The sequence below is a fragment of the Corythoichthys intestinalis genome, chromosome 18 (assembly GCF_030265065.1).
Source record: "Corythoichthys intestinalis isolate RoL2023-P3 chromosome 18, ASM3026506v1, whole genome shotgun sequence".
Classification (NCBI taxonomy): Eukaryota; Metazoa; Chordata; class Actinopteri; order Syngnathiformes; family Syngnathidae; genus Corythoichthys; species Corythoichthys intestinalis.
In genome coordinates this window covers 39,963,258-39,986,240 of record NC_080412.1, presented here as the reverse complement: position 1 = coordinate 39,986,240, position 22,983 = coordinate 39,963,258, and the positions used below count along the sequence as shown (strand labels likewise).

The following is a 22,983-nucleotide window of genomic DNA, read 5'->3' as shown; positions in this document are numbered from 1 at the left end:
TTTTTTTTTTAGTTATTAATGATTATACAATTATGATAATTTTACTCAAATCTGAATACTGACATACGTCAAATTTCCAAATATCGGCCCGATATATTGGTCTATCTCTAACGCAAAACACAACTGCCACATTAAAACCCAATTCGTTACATTATTATTATTGTTTCAATTTGTATTTATAATGTATTTGTTTTGCTACGTGTAATCGCTATTTGTAATTGTATCTGCAGTATTTATTAAGGATTTGGCGTTGTTTTTTGAGCTGTTGAACAAATAAATCGAATTATAATCTATTTTTACGGGAAAATCCCACTCAACATCCGACTATTTTGATATACAAACCAGGTCCGGGAACGAATCAAATTCATATGTAGAGTAGGCATGTGCCGGTTACCGGTTTCAAGAGTTACCATGGTATGAAAACGTCACGGTTTCAAAACAACTAAAATTTTCGGTCATACCATAGTACGGTTTTAGCCATTTTTTTGTATCCCAAAAATGCAACAATAAATCCATGGCTTGGAGCAGCAGCGCTCGCCGCTCCCCCTCTGGGTGTTGCTCTGTCTGTATCGGTTTGTGACACAACACCTAAGCTTTTTCCGCCCTCAAAAAGACAAAGTCGCTAGTCCGGGAGTACTTTGGCTACCAAAAAGACACAGACGGCCATGGCTTAGAGGAGGAAGGACAGCAGTACCTCCAACATGATTTCACATTGACGTTACCGTCATCCATCACTTTACACAAAATAAGTAAGTAAACAATGTCATGTTTCGCACCAGAATCGAAAGTTCTCTCCAGCGTGTTTAGTGTGTCTAACGATGGTAAAACACATACTATGACGTAAGCTTGTTAACGAGGCATATAACATGGCTAGTTAGTGTGCCAAGACGGCTAATTACCGTATTTTCCGCACTATAAGGCGCACCGCATTATAAGGCGCATAGAATAAACTCTACAGTGGAGGCTGGGGTTATTTTATGCATCCATTAGACGGTACTGCGCTAAAGGGAATGTCAACAACAACACAGCAGCAAGGTAAAACATATAGTGCAATATTTATATTACATCGTGGAGGGGAACTTTTTTCTTTTCCACAGTCACCCTTTTTGTGTTAGATTGGTTATAATTTTTCCACTGTTTTGCAATGTATGCACTGTATTTGACCAGAGCATGTGTAAAGGCCAAAAACGCCTATTACTATACCTGCTGCTTATGTTGAATTTATCAAATTTAAAACTATTTATTCAAATTTTGAGGGGAATTTTTTGTCTTTTTGGTCCCAAAATGTTGATTTATAATTGGTCAGTGAAGAAAACAACAGTTTGGACATGAAGTTGCTGCTAAAAGCTTTGAATAGCTTCTTTGGAGTGTCCTATTCGCCCATCTTAACATGTGAATTGCTAGCGTATCATCATGTACTGTATTTGATGATGTGCGAATAAACTGAAACTGAAGTTCAAGGTGTCCTGAAAAATGTATGATGGACAGTGTTATTTGTGGTTTTCTAATTATAATGGTGCAATTATGTAAGCCCGTTTTTTTTTTTTGTTGTTGTTGTTGTTGTTGTTGTAAATTTGTATAAATCTGTCAAAAAAAAAAACCTGTTGCGGCTCAATATTGATTCATATACAAGGCACACTGGCTTATAAGGGTTCACTGTCTGATTTGAGAAAATTTAAGGCTTTTAGGTGTGCCTTATAGTGCGGAAAATACGGTAGTTTCCTCTCTACCATTAGCTTACTTTTGTAAAGTCTTCCGCCATTGTAAACATCTGTTCAAAATAACTTATTAATACAGGCTGTGTTGTTTTTTTTTCTCTCTGGCGACTTTCTGTGTTGAGAGAGGGTATTAATACGAGTCATACACACACGTGCTCTCCCTTACTCTGGCTCTCCATTAATATACAACTAATTAATATTAATAGTAGTAGTGGTATTTGTTTTACATAAAATCAATTTGATCATGTATTGTTTAAGTCCAGTTCTATATTACCAATTGTTGTTGTTCTAATGTTGAGTAACTTCAGCTGTGGCTGTGGGTTGAGTCTCTATAGGTTCTATTTATTTCAATTTTATTTAAAATATTTGTTACATATTTTATCTCTTTATTTATTTGAACATATTCAGCTTGATGTTCCAATTGGCAAATATGTTGTGATTTTTTATTTATTTTTTTTAACCTATGCATCTCAAAATAACACATTTTAAAGCCATAATTGCAATACCGTGATAACGTGAAACTGCGGTATTTTTGCTTAAGGTTATCAAACAGTCAAAATCTCATGCCGGCACATGCCTAATGTAGAGGTACCACTGTATTTTCAAGTTTCATGATAATACGGGACAAAGCATGTGCCTTGACAGCTTAATACGGGACGTATACTTTTGTTTTTGCATACGGGACAAATCCGTTTATCAAGGAATGGTTGGCAACCCTTGTCACGACATTAGGTACACTTCTTGATGCTTATGCAATCATTTTAGTAGTTTCATGTGAAAACGAATTCTTGGATGGCCAATATCTCAACTCTGTTTGTCAGTGACCTTTCTAAAGTGACTACACAACAGCTGAACCTGACAGTGGAATTGATGCGTTTCCTGTCCTGGCTGGTGAAACGCTGTCCGACACTGCTCCGAAATAACCAGTGGGATTTTTTACTTTGTGCTATGCTAGCCTGGTTGGAGGTGAGCTCCTGTCGTCGCACTTTTGTCTCCTTTATACATTCACGTCTCATCCGCACTTTTGTTCCTAATCTCAGGCAGCCAGCGACAACGTGAGCTGCCTGTGGAATCCGTGGGTGCAGCTGTTTGTATGCGAGAACACCGCTCTGATTGTCAACTTGAGCCACTTCTTTGCATCTGCCACGCCTGACGCCCTGGAGAGGCTGCCGTCGGAACTCGTGGCAGAATGGCAAGACTTCTTTGTGGAAGGAATCTACAACTTATTGTTACCCATGCCTGTCAAGATCACAGGTATGCATTTAAATATATCAAGAAGATATGTATGCCGTATTAGTATCAATGACACATATTCTTCGCAAAATCAAACTTCAGTGATATCTTGACTTGCATTGCCCCAATTTTTAAAGTTTTCTATGACTATATTTTCTGGACTATAAGCACCTTTTTTCATCGTTTGGCTGGGCCTGCGACTTATACTCAGCTGCGACTTATACATTGACACATACACTTTGAGGCGTGCCCTCCACTTTTGAATAGGTGCAGTTGTTCAAAAGTGATACTTAAAGTGAAGACTTGAATGGATTTGGTAATAATTTGGAGTGAAATCAAGAGGTTGTTTTGTTTATCGTTATCTGAATAACTGTTAATATTAGGGTTGTTCCGATCATGTTTTTTCGCTCCCGATCCGATCCCGATCGTTTTAGTTTGAGTATCTGCCGATCCCAATATTTCCCGATCCGATTGCTTTATTTTTGCTTCCGATTCAATTCCAATCATTCCCGATAATTTTTCCCGATCATATACATTTTGGCAATGCATTAAGAAAAAAATGAATAAAACTCGGACGAATATATACATTCAACATACAGTACTTAAGTACTGTATTTGTTTATTATGACAATAAATCCTCAAGATGGCATTTACATTATTAACATTCTTTGTGTGAGAAGGATCCACGGATAGAAAGACTTGTAATTCTTAAAGGATAAATGTGACTTTGTATATTGTGACTAAATATTGCCATCTAGTGTATTTGTTGAGCTTTCAGTAAATGATACTGTAGCCATTTAACTGTTCTGCCCAAATGCATGATGGGAAGTGCAACCATGACTGTGCGTAGTGGCACCAATTGATACATCTTCTCTGCGTTGGGAAATAACATAGGGTGTTAAGAAAAAGATCAACTACTACCTTACTTCCTCACATTGCTTCCCACTATATTTGTACTTGTGGAGAGAGAGATTTTTAAGGCTTTAGCCGATTATAAAAAGGCTCCAAAGACTGCCTAAATTCACTCTGCTCATTTTACGTTATCTCTTAGCTCTATATGTAAGTAAAACGGCGCCATTATAGATTGAATGCGACAATGCGTGAGTGGGTCGTGCAGCGCATGCGTTAATTGCGTTAAATGATTTTGGTGGTTAATTTAAAAAAAATTAATTACCGCCATTAACGCAATAAATTTGATAGCCCTACTTTAAGCCAAAACTAAAGACTCTGGATGCCTGTAACACATTTTGTCTGTAACGTTAAATACAAATAGAAAAAGATTTAATAAAAAAATATAAATATATTTAAAAAAGGCATGTCCGATATTTTTTTTGCCGATTCCGATACTTTGAAAATGACGTGATCGTTGATCGATCGGGACATCTTTAGTTAATATGTTAACATTTTCATATTTACCGTAATTTCCCGAATATAAGGCGCACCCGTGTATAATGCGCACCCCAAATTTACCTGTAAAATCTTGGGAAAATGATTGTACTCGTTTATAACGCGCACCCTAATTTTAGCACCAATAAATAGAAGAATACAAGAAAACAGAGCTCGTGTACAGATACAGAAATGTCATTTTACTTTTTGGTGAAACACAGCACAAGCATAGCACATTGGTAGTTCAAAACATTACCATAAACTGACAATATTTACGGTAATAATATGATTTGACAACTTCTCCAACTTACCAGAATCTAGGAGAAAACAAAACAGATGTGACTTTTCTTTTAAAGGCTGCTGTATAACTTGCTCGTTTCATCATGATGAATAAATATTTCTTCCATGGATTGATACGGTAAAATGAAAGTGAGAACGTAAGTCGGAAATCCATGAGAGCTCATCGCTGTCAACACGACAGTAACAATAGGAACTATTGTTATTTGGGTTTGAGTTTCCTGAGGGACCGATATAATTTACGGACACAGGAAGTGTGTGTGATTACATTTGTTATGGTCCGAGTTGCGGAGCTGCAATAAACGTCGACTCAAATGAGTTCAAGAAACTAAATTCTGTGCTTTATGAAGAGTGAAAAAAGCAGAATTTAACGCAGACGAAATCATTCGGCCGATTAGAGTGAAGTATTGACGAAAGAAAATGGTGACGTCACGTACCGTAATGGTCGGCAACGGGTCGCCGCATATGTTTCTTCAACAAAACGTGGCAGTGTCAATAAAAAAAAAATCAGCTTATGTATATATATATATATATATATAATATATATATATATTTCTGTCTCCATCCATGTACCCGTTTATAATGCGCACCATGATTTTTCAAGTTGATTTTGGGGGAAAAAAGTGTGCGTTATATTCGGGAAATTACGGTAGCCCTTTGTTCTCCGTTGTATTACTACTATAATGTATAATGTTTGCGCTTAGTCTCTGATTAAATAAAATAACTTCCCCAAAATGTGACATGTTCTTCCTCATTGCCATTTTTTGGCTGGTGTAACTTTTCTACAGGTGAGACTTAGACATGTGCCGATTACCAGTATCAAGGTATACCGTGGTATGAAAACGTCAGTTTTAAAACCGCAAAAATTTTCCATCATACCGTCCCTACGGTATTAGCTATTTTTTGTCCCGAAAAAATGCAGGGAGAAATCCCTCGCTTGCTGCTGCAAGGCTCAACCCTCCCACACCAGTTCTTGCTCAGTGTCAGTGAGTCAGCTGTGCTTCACGATAGCTGGAGGAGGTGAAACTCCTGAACTTTTTCCCTCATCGAACAAAACGAAATCGCTGGTATGGGAGTACTTTGGCTACAGAAAAGTTAGAGGGCCGCGGCTTAGAGGAGGAGGGCCAACCGACAAGTAAAACATGTTTGCGGAAGGTGGCCGCCGAGGAGGCAGTAGAGTGATCCCTTGCTACTTTGCGCTACAAATTTCGTGTCCTCAGTCCATCGCGGATTTTTTTTTTTTTCAATTAAAAAAATAAAATAAATAAATACAGATGAGCCGTCCTGAGCCAATCATGTAGCCTCAATCTCCCTCCTCCTGCTCTTTGTTAGTCAGGCAGTGCACTGGAGTTGCTTATTAAACGTTAACGATGAATGACGGACATTTATTGTTTTATCTTGCCACAGATGTTTGGAAGCCGAAGCGTCAGCGTGCCGCGTGCGTCAATCATCGTTTCACTTGTTAAACAGTTGCTGTGGCAACTCATTGTGTGTAAGTGAGCAGCTTGAGCGGATTTGAGTGGACTCAATGAAGCATTTAATGAAGACAAGCATTTTTCTACTTTATTCTTGTTTAAAAATAATTCGGTGGGACAGTAACGTGTTTAAAAATTATCGTAACTTTTACATTCGAAGTGATTAACAAACATTCATTAAAATATTTATATGTGCATAAGTTTTTTTTTAAATTATTCTGTACTTTGGGGAAAAGGTGAAAAACATGTCTAATTTGTATCTCTTTCCGTTGCTAAATCTGAATAGATAGATTGAACATACACACAAAAAATATATCTATATTTTGGGGTGGGTGGGCTTTACTTCGCGGTTTTTCACTTATCGCGGCGGGTTCTGGTCCCAATTAACCGCAAAAAAACGAGATATCACTGTACTTCCAATATGATTTCGCATTCATACAAATTAAAGGTTAGTAAACACTGTCATGAACGTTTCCTACCAGCTACAAAGGACAACTCCAGCGTGTTTAGTGTGTCTAGCGGTGGTAAAACATGTTTTTCTTTTCTCTCTGGCCCTATGTCTGTGTTGAGAAAGAGTGTGTGTATAATGTAAACATGATGCGAGTCATACACACATGCTTTTTATGGAAAATAAAATAAATAAATAAAAATATGGAAAGCATATGCTTCTTCCGTCTGTCCTTGTCTTTCTTCGGTTCTTTCTTTCTTCGGGCAAATTATATCACATTTTGTAATTGTCGATGATACCGATGATGATGACAATAAACATGTAATTCAAAATAATTGAATTATTTTTTGTTCTGATGGTAATGATGTTGAGCTGTGGCTGCAGGTTGAGGCTCACCTAAAGGACTGCATTCATATTAATTTTATTTAGAATATTTAAGTTATTTTTTATTTATCTTAACGTAATACCTATGTTCCAATTTGCTAATATGTTTAAAAAAAAAAAAAGAAAAATCCTGTTTAATAGAAAAAAGTTTTATTTTTTTAAACCCTGGTATCTCAAAGTAACACATTTTAGAGCTGTAATTGCAATACCGTGAAACCCTGATATTTTGGCTTAAGGTCATACCGTCATAACCTCATACCGGCACATGCCTAGTGTGACTTATAGTCCGAAAAAGACGGTACTAAAGTAGTTGCGATTTAAAGTTTATTCCTGCGAATAACTTAAAACAAGTATGTGACAGTCTTACTTTTATGGCTTCAAGCTCTTCCTTCTGCTATCTTGTCTGAGTGCAGATGCCTTCAAAGAACCCGACGACCCCGTCTTTCCTCTGGCGGTGCTGCAGTCGCTCGGTGTGGCTCTGACCTACGTGCCCGTGAAGCAGCTGAACCAGAATTCCCTGCCGGCAAAATTTGTAGCGGGCCAGAAGACCAACCTGCCACAGCCTTTTCAAACGCTTCTGAACACTTTCTGTCCTTTGCTGGTCTTCAAGGCCCGACCTCTTCAAGTCACAGTGTACCACTTGTTGGCAAAGTAAGACTTTTAAATATCTGTAGGCAGGCATGTACATCATTCTTGCAGCAATCGAAAGGACTCTATTTTGTGACAATATATCAAAAATGGTGAAATATCGTGACACAGTGATAAACTCACAACAGGATGAAAAGAGCTTGTTTCTCTATTACTTGTATAGTAAAGTATTGTAGAATGATGTACTATTCCTATTTGTTATAACTCATCACTTTAGGGCAGGGGTCCCCAAACTTTTTCCTGTGAGGGCCACATAACTTTTCCCTTCTCTAATGGGGGGCCGGGGTCAGTTTGTAACAGAAAAGGTGTGACGATTGCAGGAGTGCCTAAATGTACAAATTAGGGCTATCAAACGATTAAAATTTTTAATCGAGTTAATTACAGCTTAAAAATTAATTAATCGTAATTAATCGCAATTCAAACCATCTATAAAATATGCCATATTTTCTGTAAATTATTGTTGGAATGGAAAGATAAAACACAAGATGGATAAATACATTCAACATGCGGTACATAAGTACTGTATTTTCAACAACATGGCATTAACATTATTAACATTAAAGCGATCCATGGATAGAAAGACTTGTAGTTCTTAAAAGATAAATGTTCATACAAGTTATAGAAATTTTATATTAACCCTTGAGAGTCGAAGGACGCGCCGGCGCGTCCTCAGCGCACGTCGTCTTTGAAGCACCCTCGCGTTTTAATTACGTCACCCACATGCCGTTGGTTGCTCTCGTTTTAAAGTGCGGAAGTTGCGGTTCACTCTCGTTGTTATTTGAAGTCAATCGACCAACTAAAACGTGAGATATTGTCGTTTAAGTTTTATAGTCTTATTGTCCTCTCAAAAAAACATTAAAACGCTGCATGGATCATTTGTTTATGTCTATATTTCCATCATTTCTTGTCCTTTTTCAAAACGGAAGCTCCATGAAAAAAACACAAATCAAACGAACCCTTTCGAAGTCACAGTGGAAGCACAAAATGCGTTTTTTTTAAAAATAAATATAACTGCCGTGCGACGGTCCACCGAACGAGAGGGAGGAGTGAACGAGGGGGCGAGCGACGGCCGTTTGAATCAAGCAAGCGAGCGAGCGACTTTGTGTGACTTTGAGGATGAATGGAAAACTAAATTTAGCGCAAGCAATTGTGCTTTTTGATCAACTTGAGGAAGAGGGTGGTCCAAATTCGTCATCATCGTCTTCTTCGGAAGAGTCCTCGAGTGAAGATAGTGACGGATTTGAACACGTGGGTGACGCCATCGACGAGCAGAGGTAAGCCAACTCACTTTTTTTTTTTTTTATGCTGTAAAAGTTTCTTTTGATATTGCAAGACAAAGTTAATTTTGATGCAATATAAGTGTGTGTTTGTGTATGTAATAATAAAATGTGCATATCAGATCAAAGTATAATTTGTGGTCTTTCTATATGAAGATTAGGGATGTAGCACATATTCAGCTACGGTATTCTTTCTATTGTCATACATATAGATTTCCATTATTATTTATTGCTGTATATATTTTTTATTTTATACTTTATTATTTTCATAAATACTGACTTTTGTTTCATGTACATTTATAGTGACAATGAAAGTAAAGTGAAATGAAAATGGAAGGGTGGAAAGAGGACCGACACCCCATGGAAGTGTGGGCTGTGATGTAGCCCTGCGTCTAATTCCAGGACGAAACTGCTTTTCGGAGTGGCATGCCTGAAAAAAATTTAACTTGTTTATTGTAAATATTTTTGAAAATACTTTTTTCCCCAATGTTATATATATATATTTTTTTTTTTTCCCACAATCAGTCTTCTCAATTTGTGTATATAAATGTGTGTTCAAGAAGCTTGATTGTGTGTACATAGTTTTCATCAGGTGATGGGCCGCAATACCTAAACTCATAAAGAGATGGCCTCTAAACACTTTTTGTGTTAGATGGTATATTTTTTCACTGTTCTTCACTGTTTGGTCTGCTGTATATAACCTGTTTTGACTAGAGCATGTATAAATGCAAAAAACGCCTATGGCTATACCTGTTGTTTATGTTGAATTGTCAAATAAAAGACTATTTATTCTAATTTTTTTTGGTTGAATGTTCATCCTAACATGTTGAATAAATATTACAAAGTTTCAAAACGGTTCGTTACGCATGTTTGGTTGTCAATTGGACATCAATATTAAAAATTTTGACAAAACGATTTTGTAATTTTTGGTCTTTTTGGGCCCAAAATTATGATTTATAATTGGTCAGTGAAGGAAACAACAGTTTGGACATGAAGTTCAAGGTGTCACAAAAAAAGGGACCAAACCAGGCCATCGTAAACAATTCTGTCTTTGAAATATAAAGGCAACTTCAAAGGCATGCAAAATCAGACAAAATAGGCCCAGACCTTAAAGGGTTAAAACCCCTCTTAAGGTTTTTGTTTTAATAAAATTTGTAAAATTTTCAATCAAAAAATGAACCAGTAGCCCTCCATTGGTGATGTCAATAATTACACAATGCTCATGGGTGCTTAAGCCCATAAAATCAGTCGCACCCAAGCGTCAGCAGAGGGCGAAAAAACTCCCAAAAAACACAAGTAGCAAGTAGACATTGCACTGTGCTGTCATTTTAATCTGTTTGAGCCGGTCTGTGCGTTAATTACGCCAAATATTTTAAAGTGATTAATTTTAAAAAATCTATTCTGCCCGTTAACGCGATAATATTGACAGCCCTAGTAAAAATTTATTAAATATTTTATAAAATAAAAATAATACAATATAATATAATATAATAACACTATTAATTAAATAGATAATAACGAAATAACCCTCTCTGGGTTCTTCACAGAAAAAAGCCAGGAAATGAATAACACTATTGAGAAGAGAAAAAAAAAAAATTTTTTTTTTTTTTTGTTCAGAGGGCCGTAGTTTGGGGACCTCTGCTTTAGGGTAAACGACATCTCGTCTCTTCACTTTTCAGGGTCATGCCTGAACTGCCGGAATGCGACGGAGAAGGAGACAGCGTCAAGTCTGATGACGAGGGTGACGAGCCAAGCCTGTAAGTCCAAAGTTTTGTCGAATCAAGTATGCAGCACCAGACAAGAAGGAATCTGGTTCCTGGGTTTTGTTCAGCTCTCCTCCGGCTGCTTTGATGGCTGTTCTGTCAACCTGCGAAGAGTTATGCGACAGCATCCTGGCAGGAGTTCAAGTAGGAGAGTTTGCCGTGGTCTCTCCTCATAGCGTGGAGTACTCGTGCATTCTGGGATACCTGCTGGCTTGGAAGCTACTTCTCACATTTTTCAGGTCGTCACCCTCCCATGTGAGTCATTTCCTAGTCTAAATTCAGACTTTTCTGTCACGTGTACCGGCTATAAACCATAAAAACAACATTTTGAGTGGGGTATGACAATACAATGGTACCTCTACTTACGACATTAATTGGTTCTGGAAGTACAGTCCCTGAAAAAGTCTTGTCGCTTATCCATTTTGTAGAAACAATTGCTAATAACCTGACATTTAATTGTTCAATTGGTTTCAGAAATGGCTCATATGAAAGCTAAGACCCTCCCAAATGATGTTGAATGTACAAATATATATTTGTTTCACTGAAAAAAGATTTATCATTTAATGAAGAATTAAAGGTCAAATTTTGGCAAGACAAAAGTTCTGTCGCCTACATAAAGTAGGGTGAAAATTTAACAAAAAATGTACTTCAAATACAAAAATATGTTACATAACATAAACGAATTAAGTAGTGGTGCTGTGAGATCCAAATTGAATATTTTGTATGACTTCCATGGGCCTGAAGGACTGCATCCATGCGGTTCGGCAACATCAAAGAAAGCAGTCTTGCATGGCTCCCAGAGTTCATCAACATTCTTGGGTTTCGTCTTCCATGCTTCCTCTTTCATCCTCTTCATGTCTGGTGACTGGGCTGGCCAGTCCTGGAGGATCTTGATCTTCTTTGTCTTGAAGAACTTTGAGGTAGAGATTGAAGTATGCGATGGAGCACCATCCTGCTGCAATTACCCTTGCATTCAATGGAAGATTCATCTGAATAATCCACCTTTTGCCACAAAACAGTGAAGTTTGGTGGTGGCAAAATCATGGTCTGGGGTTACATCCAGTATAGGGGTGTGCGAGAGATCTTCTGGGTGGAAGGCAACATAAATAGTCTGAAATATCAACAAATCTTAGCTGCCTCTTAATTTTTATCCTAAGTCTTTAAAGTATCGAATAGTATTTTTACCTCACGTAACCGTACATTTGTTTTTTGACAAGAGACATTATTGTCTCGTTTAAACGTATCGTAACCTGAAAATAACGTTTGTAGAGACATTCGTAAGTAGAGGTACAACTGCATATCGAAAAGGTGATATATCGCGATACTTTGTAGCCCAAAAGGTTATTGAATTGCTCCCACCAATAATTAATATATCGTTTTAAAAAGGTGTCCCTCTTGTTAAAAAAAAAATAATAATAAAAGACCCAACAGTTTGCTTCGAAAGTCTTCCAGTAGAATAATGTATACGTTAGCTCACTGGCTGGCATTGACGGCGCTAGACATCCAATTCATTTTGAATGGATTGGACGTCTAGTGCCATCAATGGCACTGAAACCAGGCCATTCCCAGCCAGTCTTTTGTGGGCATTTACAGGTGACTTCCTGTTCATTTTAGGGCATTTACAGGTCACTTCCTGTTCATTTTGAGTCACTATCTATTCATTTCAATCATACCTGACTACACTCCAGAGCCAAGCAACAGTACAAACCATGCCTCGAACATACCACGCCTCGACAAACTACGTCATTTGTGGGCATTTACAGGTCACTCCCTGTTCATTTTGGGTAGAGGTGCAACAATTAATCGTCAACTAATCGATTAGCAAATTTATTGACAACTATTTCAATAACCGATTAATCCTTTAGGACCTTCTTAACCTTAAAGCGCTTGTGACACGAAAAAGCATGTTTATTTCATAATACACGCGGTATTTTATGCTCCTGAATGATATGGACCGCTTGGATGTGTGTGGAAGCGATCGCGAAATTTATTTAGTTTTTTGAATCCCGCGCCAGGAAAATGAGTGACTTCCGGCTTCGGTCTCGCATTGAGGAGGAGGGCGCTGTGACGTGTACGGTAGAAGACGTCCTCTTCACGCTACAGTGTACTGTTGTGTATGAGGACGAAGGATTCAGCTGATTTTGCGGATTAATACTTTTATTTTTTGCATCACGCCAGCCAAACGGCTGCAGAAAAATCATTCTGTATGCGGGAGAGGCGTATGCGCCTTTTTGGAGTTTCAAAAGGTTCCCATTCACCGTGGATATTTACTGTGGGACCATTGGACTTCCAAGGAAGTGAGTAAACATCTTGTTTTGTATTATGTCAAATACGAATACAGTGATTACAAAGTAAACACTATAAAATTCCTTTATATAAAGGACTACTTACGTTTGATCATTGATAGGCATGTAAAAAGCTATCCTCATGCTCATTAGCAGTTAGCTGTTAGCGCGTTAGCTACACAACAACTCCAGCCACCCTCCTCCAGGGAACGAACTGTAAATTGCTCTCCGCCGGGCGGTTTGCCGATCCGCAAAGAAACTCGACAACCGGGTCGTCATGTCAAATAATCCAGGCTAGTTATGTGTGATTTTCCACTTCGAAGACTTTGAAACATCCCTCGGTTCGGGTTAGCATGTCGGCTAGCTGTCACTCCTTGTGGTCTGTTTACATTCTCCGTAGCCGGGGAAGGGAAATGACATATGTCCGATTTAGGTGTCATAAAATATCGTTCGGGAGGTGTGACAGTAAAGGTAAAGTCGACAGTTTTGACCATTATGGAGTAATTTTGCCATGTCGTCTTGAATAAATGGATTTTTATTATTTTATATTCCATTTAGCACAAGTTATTTGTCATGACCATGCCATTTATTTAGCAATTGGGGAAAGTACTTGGGTAAAAAGAATATCCTGTAAAAATATTGAAGTAAAGAGACAGAAACAATGACATTTTGCCGCTCTCTTCGTCGCGTTTTCCTCATTGTGAATAGTTCCCCCTCGACGGGCTGACTGGTCCTTCTCAAGCCATTTATATAGCTATTGGGGAAAAATACTTGGATAAAAAGACTATCCTGTAAAAATATTGGAGTAGAGAGACTGAAACAATGACATTTTGCGGCTCTCTTCGTCTCGTTTTCCTCGTTCTGAACAATTCCCCCTCAATGGGCTGAATAGTAAAACCGATGAGCCCAGTCTACCGCTGACGTCATCCACCTGTTGGGGACGCTAAAGCCCTATAATGGTAGGCGTGGCTAACCGGCAGATTAAAAGACTAATTTCTCGTTATCTGCGCTTTGCTAAATTGTTGTATATAGTCGAATCGTCTCAAAATATGATTCTAATTCACATAATAATGCCATTTAAGACTTTTTTTCTGGTGTCGTATGCTCTTTAAACCTGTCTAAATTCTTGAAATTATAACATGTATATAACTTCTCAGTTGTAAATGTCAGATTACTTCATTATATTTTTGTTAATTCAAAGTAGGACATGAACAAAAATCTGCTTTTACTTTGGAAAACAACAAATCACATTTTTGCCAATTTTCTGACATCTTATTGTATAAACTAGCTTCTTAATAAGGCTGCAACAACTAATCAATTAAATCGATTAATAAATACATAACAGATTTGATTGATTGATATCGATTGATATTTTGATACAAATGTGTACTACAGTTAAGTCAGGAAATGGTCATAAAATATTATTTTTGAAGGAAATAGTCATCCATTTTGTGTTCATTGCTACTTACAACATGCCGAAAACAACTTCAAGATAAATTGTGAAGGTAATTTAAAGAAGTGACATTTATCCGATTAATCGAGTAATCGTTGAATTAATCGTCCGATTAATGGATTATGAAAGTAATCGTTAGTTGCAGCCCTAATTTTAGGGCATTAACAGGTTACTTCCTGTTCATTTTGAGTCACTTTCTTCAATTTGGGGCATTCTTGAGTCACTTTCTTTTCGATAACCCAAAATCAACAGGAAGTGACCCGTAAATGCCCCAAAATCAACAGGAAGTGACTGAAAATCAACAAGAAATCTAGTAAAATGCCCCAAAATCAACTCATTAGCAGGTATTGGCTGCCACTGAGCGGCCATAGACGTCCAATCCGTTTGAAGTTCAAACAGATTGGACGTTTTCTAGTGATAAACTCACAGCAGAAGGATGAAAATAGTTCCCTTTTTTTTTTTTTTTTTAAACTTTTGTAGAATATCATTGAATGATTTCCTTACCGAAATATCGATAATTATTGTATTGCCATATCATGAGTTTAAAGCGTTGTGAATGCGTTCTTCTGATTTATCGTCAGCTGCGAGCCAATTATGCCCAGTATCTCAAGAAAACCTGCTCCCTGAACAAACTCCTCCTTCACCTCTTCAAACTGATGCCTGAGAATCCCATCTACCCGGGCCAAACAGCAGAAATGAGAGACTCCAAAACCTTTTTCACAGAGAATCTTTCTCTAGCAGTTGACAGTAAGAATACAATGCCTCGGTATCAGTCAGTGCCGAGTGAAAGGGCAACTAACTCATCTTTCCTACTCCTACAGAAAGGGATAACATCGTGCAAGAGCTCTCCCACCTGGCTTGTAGTGTCTTCTATTGCACAGTGCAGGATCTGCCTGCTATGGTGCGGCTGTGGTGGAATAGTCAGGAAAAGCGCGTGAGTGCTACTGTGGAGAAGTTCACCACCAAGTACGTCAGTCCAGTCCTCTCAGCGCAAGAGATCTCGTCGGTCCACGACAGCACGCAAATGTTTGAGAGCATGTCGGTAAGGTTGTGCTTGGTTTCATAATTTGACATCAGATTTCTTTGATATTTATATACTATGAAGCAGGTTTCCTGGTGAAAATCTTGGGAAAATTAAGACTGTATAACTTGGTGTGTTACGTCCCAGTTAATGGCTCAGCCTGGGACGCTACATAAAACTAGGCCTGCAAGCAGGACTGAACAGGCCCTCGCAGTTTGGCGCAACTCAGACGCACGCTGATCATCTCATGAGAATCTAACCTAACTTGCCTCTTTTTTTGGGTTTAGAAATACATTCACACCTAGGAGAAAAAAACCCTATTAAAGAGGGTCCGACAAAAAACGTACTACTGGGCTGTGCAGCTCTGCCTTTATTCAAAAACAAAAGGAATCTTCTAATTGGGCCAATTCGACCAAGTGTGCCAAATTCCGTCGCTCTATAAGCTGCCAAAGTCCCTGAAGAAATCTACTTCCTTTTCATGGCGAACAAAGGATCGTCACGGCAACAGACAGACATGTGGACACGGGCCTTAAAAAGTAGTATTACAAAAGGTCTTGTAACTACAATGACCAACCTGAAAAGAAATGGACATGTATAAGTAAAACGAGTGACATTCTGTTGCCACTAGTTGGCGCTACTGAGTTGATGCAAATGACTCCTACAGGACCCTTCAGAGTACGACTCTCATCAAGCATGGGATATTTGGCGCAGATATGTTTGTATGTCTGCCAAGTTATGACTGTTCAAAATTTGTGGCTAGACAAAATGGCGACAATCATTTTCAATTTCCTGTTTGGACCCCTTTGCTTCAACTAAACCTCAATAGTTTTCAACAGGCACCTGACCACATGCCTTAAGGTTTGAGGTCAATTGATTTGACAGGGCCTTTCCTGTTCCCCAATGGGTAATATTTCAATGCACTCGTGTTCAGGCTGGGATACCTCTCATACATGCCAGATATGAAAAAGGCTGAACTTTGTATCTGGGAGGTATTAATCCTCTACTAAATTTGGCGTGTTACCCGAAGAAAGGCAGACTTTGGCACTACGGCTGGGTCAGGCCAGTGAATGAAAACTCACCATTTTAATAACTTAAGATCTCATATGGCTCATGAACAGTCTCACCAATTTTGAGGATGATCCAACTCCATTGTTCCATTGTTTCAGATATGCACCGTTATTCTAAATAAATTTCGCAATAAATTCAAAATACCCGATTTCCTGTTGGGGTTGGAATACTGATGCAAGCGACTTTTTGAGCAGTTTTGCACACTGTATCGACTCTGCAAATTTCATCGCTCTACGTTTTTGAAAAATTCAAGGGGACGCCACCATTTTTAAACGTTTTTTCGCAAGGTCGCAAATTATCTAGCTTTACGCTAAGTCGCATCGATGTGCAAATTTTGAGTTTTCGAGCATTTAAGCCCTCCAAATTGGCCGTTTTCCAATATATCAAAAATATGATAATTGAAGGGAAGACCGCCCGTTTATTCGCTGCCACCCTCCCACTTCGAACGGATTGGACGTCTACTAGTGATAAACCCAATTCACAGCAGTAGGACATAAATAGCTTCTTTTTCTTATAATTGGTTGTTTTGTAGAATATCGTAGAATGATTTCCTGACCTATCGATTATTGTTGTATCGCCGTATTGTGAGGTACCCAGAGGTTCCCACCGCTATTTTACATTGACTGCTGAGTAACTTTTTCATATTACCACTTACAACACTGAAGCTAATGATACACATCAACATTGGTCCTAATGTTGTAACTGTTTTAATGTTATTTTATTAATGAACTTATTGGATTTTGTGATTGAGTTTTTAAGCCATAAAGGAGGGTAATGGTTCATACTGCTGCTAACTTGTGTGTCTTTTCCCAACTTCCTGCCAGGTAAAAGCCCGCTCTGCTGCACGGGAGGTGATTGCCACCTACTCGGTGGATGAGATTTTCATCGAGCTGGTGATTCAGCTCCCGCAGAACCACCCACTGGGCTCGGTCGTTGTCGAGAGCGGGAGGCGGGTAGGCGTCTCAGTGCAGCAGTGGAGGAACTGGATGCTGCAGCTCAGTACATACCTCACGCATCAGGTAACACTTGTAAAGAACCGAGGTACTTTTGCGATATTTAAAAATCTGGTATTTGTCTACTCTTTAGCGTCAAGATGATCTTGAGGTTGAGTGTTTACTCACATTTAATGTGTTCAGAACGGTAGCATAATGGAAGGCCTGGCACTGTGGAAGAACAACGTGGACAAGCGTTTCGAGGGAATCGAGGATTGCATGATCTGCTTCTCGGTTATTCACGGCTCCAACTACTCGCTGCCCAAGAAGGCCTGTCGCACATGCAAGAAGAAATTTCACTCCGCGTGCTTGGTAATTCGTCTCTGTTATGCTTATGTCAGGTTCAAACATAGTGTTCTAAAGAAAAGCAGGAGCTGTATAAAATTCTGTCACATATTCTGCTACATCTGTTTGGATTTTGGGCAGTAGTGGATGAAGTACTCAGTTTTATTTTTTTACTTGAGTAAAAGTGAAGATACAGGGGCAAAATAGTAAAATGACAAGTACAGGTAGTCCCCAGGTTACGACGTACTCGACTTCGTCCATCTAGTCTGATCAATATGTAAATTTAGGAAACTAAATTTGCCTTAACAAAAGTCGCTATCTTAAATTCTACGAATGCAAATGTATTTACAATTCTTATAGCAAATTGCTCACACGGAATTCCACAAACTGTAGCTGTAGTTAATTTAATTACAAATGCATACAAACATAAATTAGCTGAAACAGCCTTATGTGGGCCAAACCAGAGCACAGCAGTCCTTTATCCATGTCAGAAGAGAATCTGCTCCTCAGTCATAAGGCGACAGTCCAAACCCATTGCTGCCACCAGAGGGCGGTGTATCCTCGATTATTGAACAAAATACAATGCTTTTGGACTTTTTTATGGAGCCCCTAAAGAGACATCGAAAGAAATAAAATAAATTTAAGCAATGTGGTGCGCACCAGATTGTTTCTAGTGCACACCAGAAACTATTAGGTAAACATTAGCATTATATAGCATTTGAGCTAGCGGACTTTTGCCATGCAAATTAGCCAATTGTCGTAAACATTAGCATTATATAGCATTTAAACTAGCAGACTTTTGCTTTGCAAGTTAGCCAATTGTTGTAAACGTTAGCATTATAGCCTATAGCGTTTAAGTTGCAGACTTTAACAATGCAAGTTAGCCAATTGTTGAAAACATTAGCATTATATGGCATTAAAGCTAACGGACTTTCTTATGCAAATTAGGCAATTGTTGTAAACATTAGCATTAGAGCTGAAATGAGTACTCGAGTAACTCGAGTTTAAAAACTGATCCGAGTAATTTTATTCACCTAGAGTAATCGTTTATTTTGACAGCTCTAAGCATCACGTTTTGCTCGGACTACTTTTAATGCAGGACAACGCGCTGTCACGTGCGGAGAGGAAGAAGGAAAAAGAAAAACTTACTGCAGCCGACAGCCGCCACAAACGACGCCGACGTTGCTAAATACTAGCCCGCACGATGCTACGTTGGTACAGGTAGCATCTGATAAGTCTCATAGAGATCACATGTATGTTGAACTAGATGCTCAATGACAGACTCGGCCGCGTCAAGGCAGCGTTAGTAAACAGCCGCCATCTTAAAGCAGTAGAGCGCTAAGCGCTAATAAAGAGCGCTAAGCGCTAATAAATAAGATTAACGTTACTGTCGCTACTACCTCACGTAACGTTAGCCCTGCGGAGGGCTAGGTTTCAATTAATTATGACCACTGTCGATGCGTGGCTAACTTGTCTTACATACAGGCTTTAACATAACACAGCGTTGTGGAGTGATGAGGGTGTAAAATAAAAACTTAATCACGCTAACTATCAATTTTAGCTCAGTAGTCATTAAAACACCAAGTAGCACTGGTCCCTAATGTGCTCCAATACAGCCTGTATCATACATTTATTTTGAACACTGCAAAAACTCAAAATCCTATCAGGACTTACAGTTTAGACTAACTTAAAACTTAACTAGAACTTAAAAATGGCTTGACACAAAGAGAAATTCAATTGAAACACGTGGGAAAAAATCCTAACTTTTAAGTGACGTGTGTGATCAAGCGTAACGGCATTTTTAGGTAAGAGATATATATATATATATTTTTTTTAATAAGATCTAAAAGTTTTTTGAGTGAAAGCAGTGAATTAGTCTTTTTTTTTTTTTTTTTTTTAACTCTAGTTACATCTGAGATGCAATTGTTGGCTGTTTTCAACAATATACATCGAAAATAAAGACATTGATTGACTGAAAATGGTTCAAGATTAGATGAAATGTCTTGTTTTCTCATGTATATTTATAATTGCTCTTCACCCAAAAATATATTTGTTTTATCCGATTACTCGATTAATCGATAGAATTTTCAGTCGATTACTCGATTACTAAAATATTCGATAGCTGCAGCCCTAATTAGCATTATATAGAATTTAAGCTAGCAGACTTTTACAATGCAAGTTAGCCAATTTTTGTAAACATTAGCGTTATATGGCATTTAAGCTAACGGACTTTTGCTATGCAAATTAGTCAATTTCTGTAAACATTAGCATTATATAGCACTTAAGCTAACGGACTTTTGCTATCCAAGTTAGCCATTTGTTGTAAACATTAGCATTATAGCCTATGGCATTTAAGTTGCAGGCTTTTACAATGCAAGTTAGCCAATTGTTGTAAACATTAGCATTATATGGCATTTAAGCTAACGGACTTTTGCTATGCAAATTAGACAATTGTTGTAAACATTAGTATTATATAGCATTTAAGCTAGCGGACTTTTGCTATCCAAGTTAGCCGATTGTTGTACACATTAGCATTATATAGAATTTAACCTAGCAGACTTTTACAATGCAAGTTAGCAAATTGTTGTAAACATTAGCATTAAACTAGCGGACTTTCGCTATCCAAGTTGGCCAATTGTTATAAACATTAGCATTAAATAGCATTTAAGGTAGCGAACTTTTGCAACACAAGTTAGCCAATTGTTGTAAACATTAGCATTAAATAGCATTTAAGGTAGTGAACTTTTGCAATGCAAGTTAGCCAATTGTTGACAATTTGCATAGCAAAAGTCCGCAAGCTTAAATTCTATATAATGCTAATGTTTACCAGACAGTTTCAGATTGCTCAAATGTATTTAATTTCTGTCGATGTCCCTTGAAGTAATTTAGTAAAAGTAAAAAGTACCATTCATATTTGTGCTCATGTAAAGTCGATACACAAAAATTTGTTGCATTCAAACATTTTGTGACGGTATTTAATTTTACAACTCCTACATCCTCCAAAGTAAAACATCATTCAGACTATGGTTTAACTGCAAATTATTTCCTTGTTAAAGCCTTCTGAAATTTTACTGTTGCTCACGTGAACCTTCTGACTAATAAGCATTTTTTTCCCAAGTTATTTTTTAATTATGCTTTGTCACTTCTCTTTTTTTTCTCTGCAGTACAAATGGTTCACATCCAGCAACAAGTCCACGTGTCCACTCTGCAGAGAGACCTTCTTCTAACGCACAGCCTCTCTACACCGCTTGAGTTCGTTGCGATGATTTTATTTGATTGTTTCTTTTTTGACCAAAGTGACAAATCGTTTGACTGTTTTGATTTCGCCAATTACCAGTGTGGAATTATGATACCACAGCACATGAGACATCATATGTCTTGATTATCATCACCAATCAATGCATTTAAAAAAAAAAAAAAAAAAAGATATATATTTTGTTTTTTTCCTTCCAAGATCAGCTGCTTTTGCCTTAAAATAAACTGTCGAAAGCTGATCTATTTTACACAGTGGAAGGGAAAAAATGCATGCAGTGTCCAATCATGCAGTGTCCAATTAAGTTTCCAACATATTTTCCTAATATTTAGGAGTATAAAAGATGTGACATCCAAGCTGGTACAACAGTTCATCTTTAGAGATGATGTTAATGTCAGTGTGTAATCTACACATTACAAATACCCACCCCGTAAAATGTGTGATGATCATGTTGCGTCATGCATATAATAAAGTACAAAAGGTTAATTCATTGGGTCATTTATTTGCTATTGAAAATTTGAGAGTGTGAGGCATTGATATTATCAGTGTCTCATGAAATATCACTGAAATTGCCCTTTGGATTTGATCTGATTTTCCAGATGAAAAATAGTCACATGAAAACGTTGGGTTTTTGTTGCAAGAGACAATACAGTATTTTGTGTGTGAGAAATATCACAGTGCTACTACAGTCCCTGACAAAAATCTTGTCACTTATCCATTTTGTAGAAACAATTGCTAATAACCGGACTTTTAATTATTCAATTGGTTTCAGAAATGGCTCATGAAAGCTAAGACCCTCCCAAATGATGTTGACTGTACAAAAATATGTTTCACTGAAAAGATTTATCATTTAATGAAGACATAAAGGGCAAATTTTGGCAAGACAAAAGTTTTGTCGCATAGAGAAAGTAGTGTGAGAATTGAACAAAAAATGTACTTCAAATACAAAAATATGTTACATAAGCGAATTAATTAGTGGTGCTGTGAGATCCAAATTTAATATTTTGTATGAGTTCCATGGGCTTGAAGGACTGCATCATCCATGTGGTTCGGCAAGGATTCATACAATTTACTGATGAAATCATCAGGAACATCAAAGAAAGCAGTCTTGCATGCCTCCCAGAGTTCATCAACATTCTTGGGTTTCGTCTTCCCTGCTTCCTCTTTCATCCTGTTCAAGTCGGGTGACTGGGCTGGCCAGTACTGGAGGATCTTGATCTTCTTTGGCTTGAGGAACTTTGAGGTAGAGATTGAAGTATGCGATGGAGCACCATGCTGCTGCAGAATTTGTCCCTTTTAAGGTTAGGAATTAAGAGGCATCTAAGATTTGTTGATATTTCAGACTATTTATGTTGCCTTCCACCCTGCAGATCTCTCGCACACCCCCATACTGGATGTAACCCCAGACCATGATTTAGCCACCCCCAAACTTCACTGTTTTGTGGCAAAGGTGGATTTTTCAGATGAATCTTCCATTGAATTACACCACAGTTGCCGCAGATATTGCAGGAGACCTACTGGAGCCTGCATGGATCTGAGATTCAATCAGAAAACATTGAAGTTTGGTGGTGGCAAAATCATGGTCTGGGGTTAAATCCACTTTGGGGGGGTGTGAGAGATCTGTAGGGTGGAAGGCAACATAAACAGTCTGAAATGTCAACAAATCTTAGATGCCTCTTGCATTCCTAACCTTAAAAAGGGACAAATTCTGCAGCAGGATGGTGCTCCATCGCATACTCCAATCTCTACCTCACAGTTCCTCAAGGCATAGAAGATCAAGATCCTCCAGGATTGGCCAGCTCAGTGGTAATGTCCGATGTCCGTAGTTTTTTTTGGTGTGGCAGCGTTCCTGCCACCCTCCTCAACGTTGGTTAGTGTCGGTGAAAGTGATGCAGTTCCCCTCAAGATATGAAAGAGGTGTCATTCAACTACCATACAGTGTATCACAAAAGTGAGTACACCCCTCACATTTCTGCAGATATTAAGTATATCTTTTC

At 38.1% G+C, this 22,983-nt stretch overlaps 1 protein-coding gene across 1 annotated transcript in view; it reads left to right on the top strand.

Moving 5' to 3' along the window:
- Positions 1-22,217, top strand: part of ltn1 (listerin E3 ubiquitin protein ligase 1) — a 48,997-nt gene extending 26,780 nt beyond the window's left edge. Inside the window, exons 23-32 of the mRNA XM_057820638.1 lie at positions 2,540-2,684; positions 2,759-2,972; positions 7,355-7,592; positions 10,546-10,623; positions 10,698-10,884; positions 14,949-15,114; positions 15,189-15,409; positions 17,281-17,475; positions 17,593-17,760; positions 20,898-22,217. Of these exons, the coding sequence (XP_057676621.1) occupies positions 2,540-2,684; positions 2,759-2,972; positions 7,355-7,592; positions 10,546-10,623; positions 10,698-10,884; positions 14,949-15,114; positions 15,189-15,409; positions 17,281-17,475; positions 17,593-17,760; positions 20,898-20,960 (1,675 nt within the window). The 3' untranslated portion in view covers positions 20,961-22,217. The remainder of the gene's footprint in view (positions 1-2,539; positions 2,685-2,758; positions 2,973-7,354; positions 7,593-10,545; positions 10,624-10,697; positions 10,885-14,948; positions 15,115-15,188; positions 15,410-17,280; positions 17,476-17,592; positions 17,761-20,897) is intronic.
- Positions 22,218-22,983: the final 766 nt, after the last annotated feature.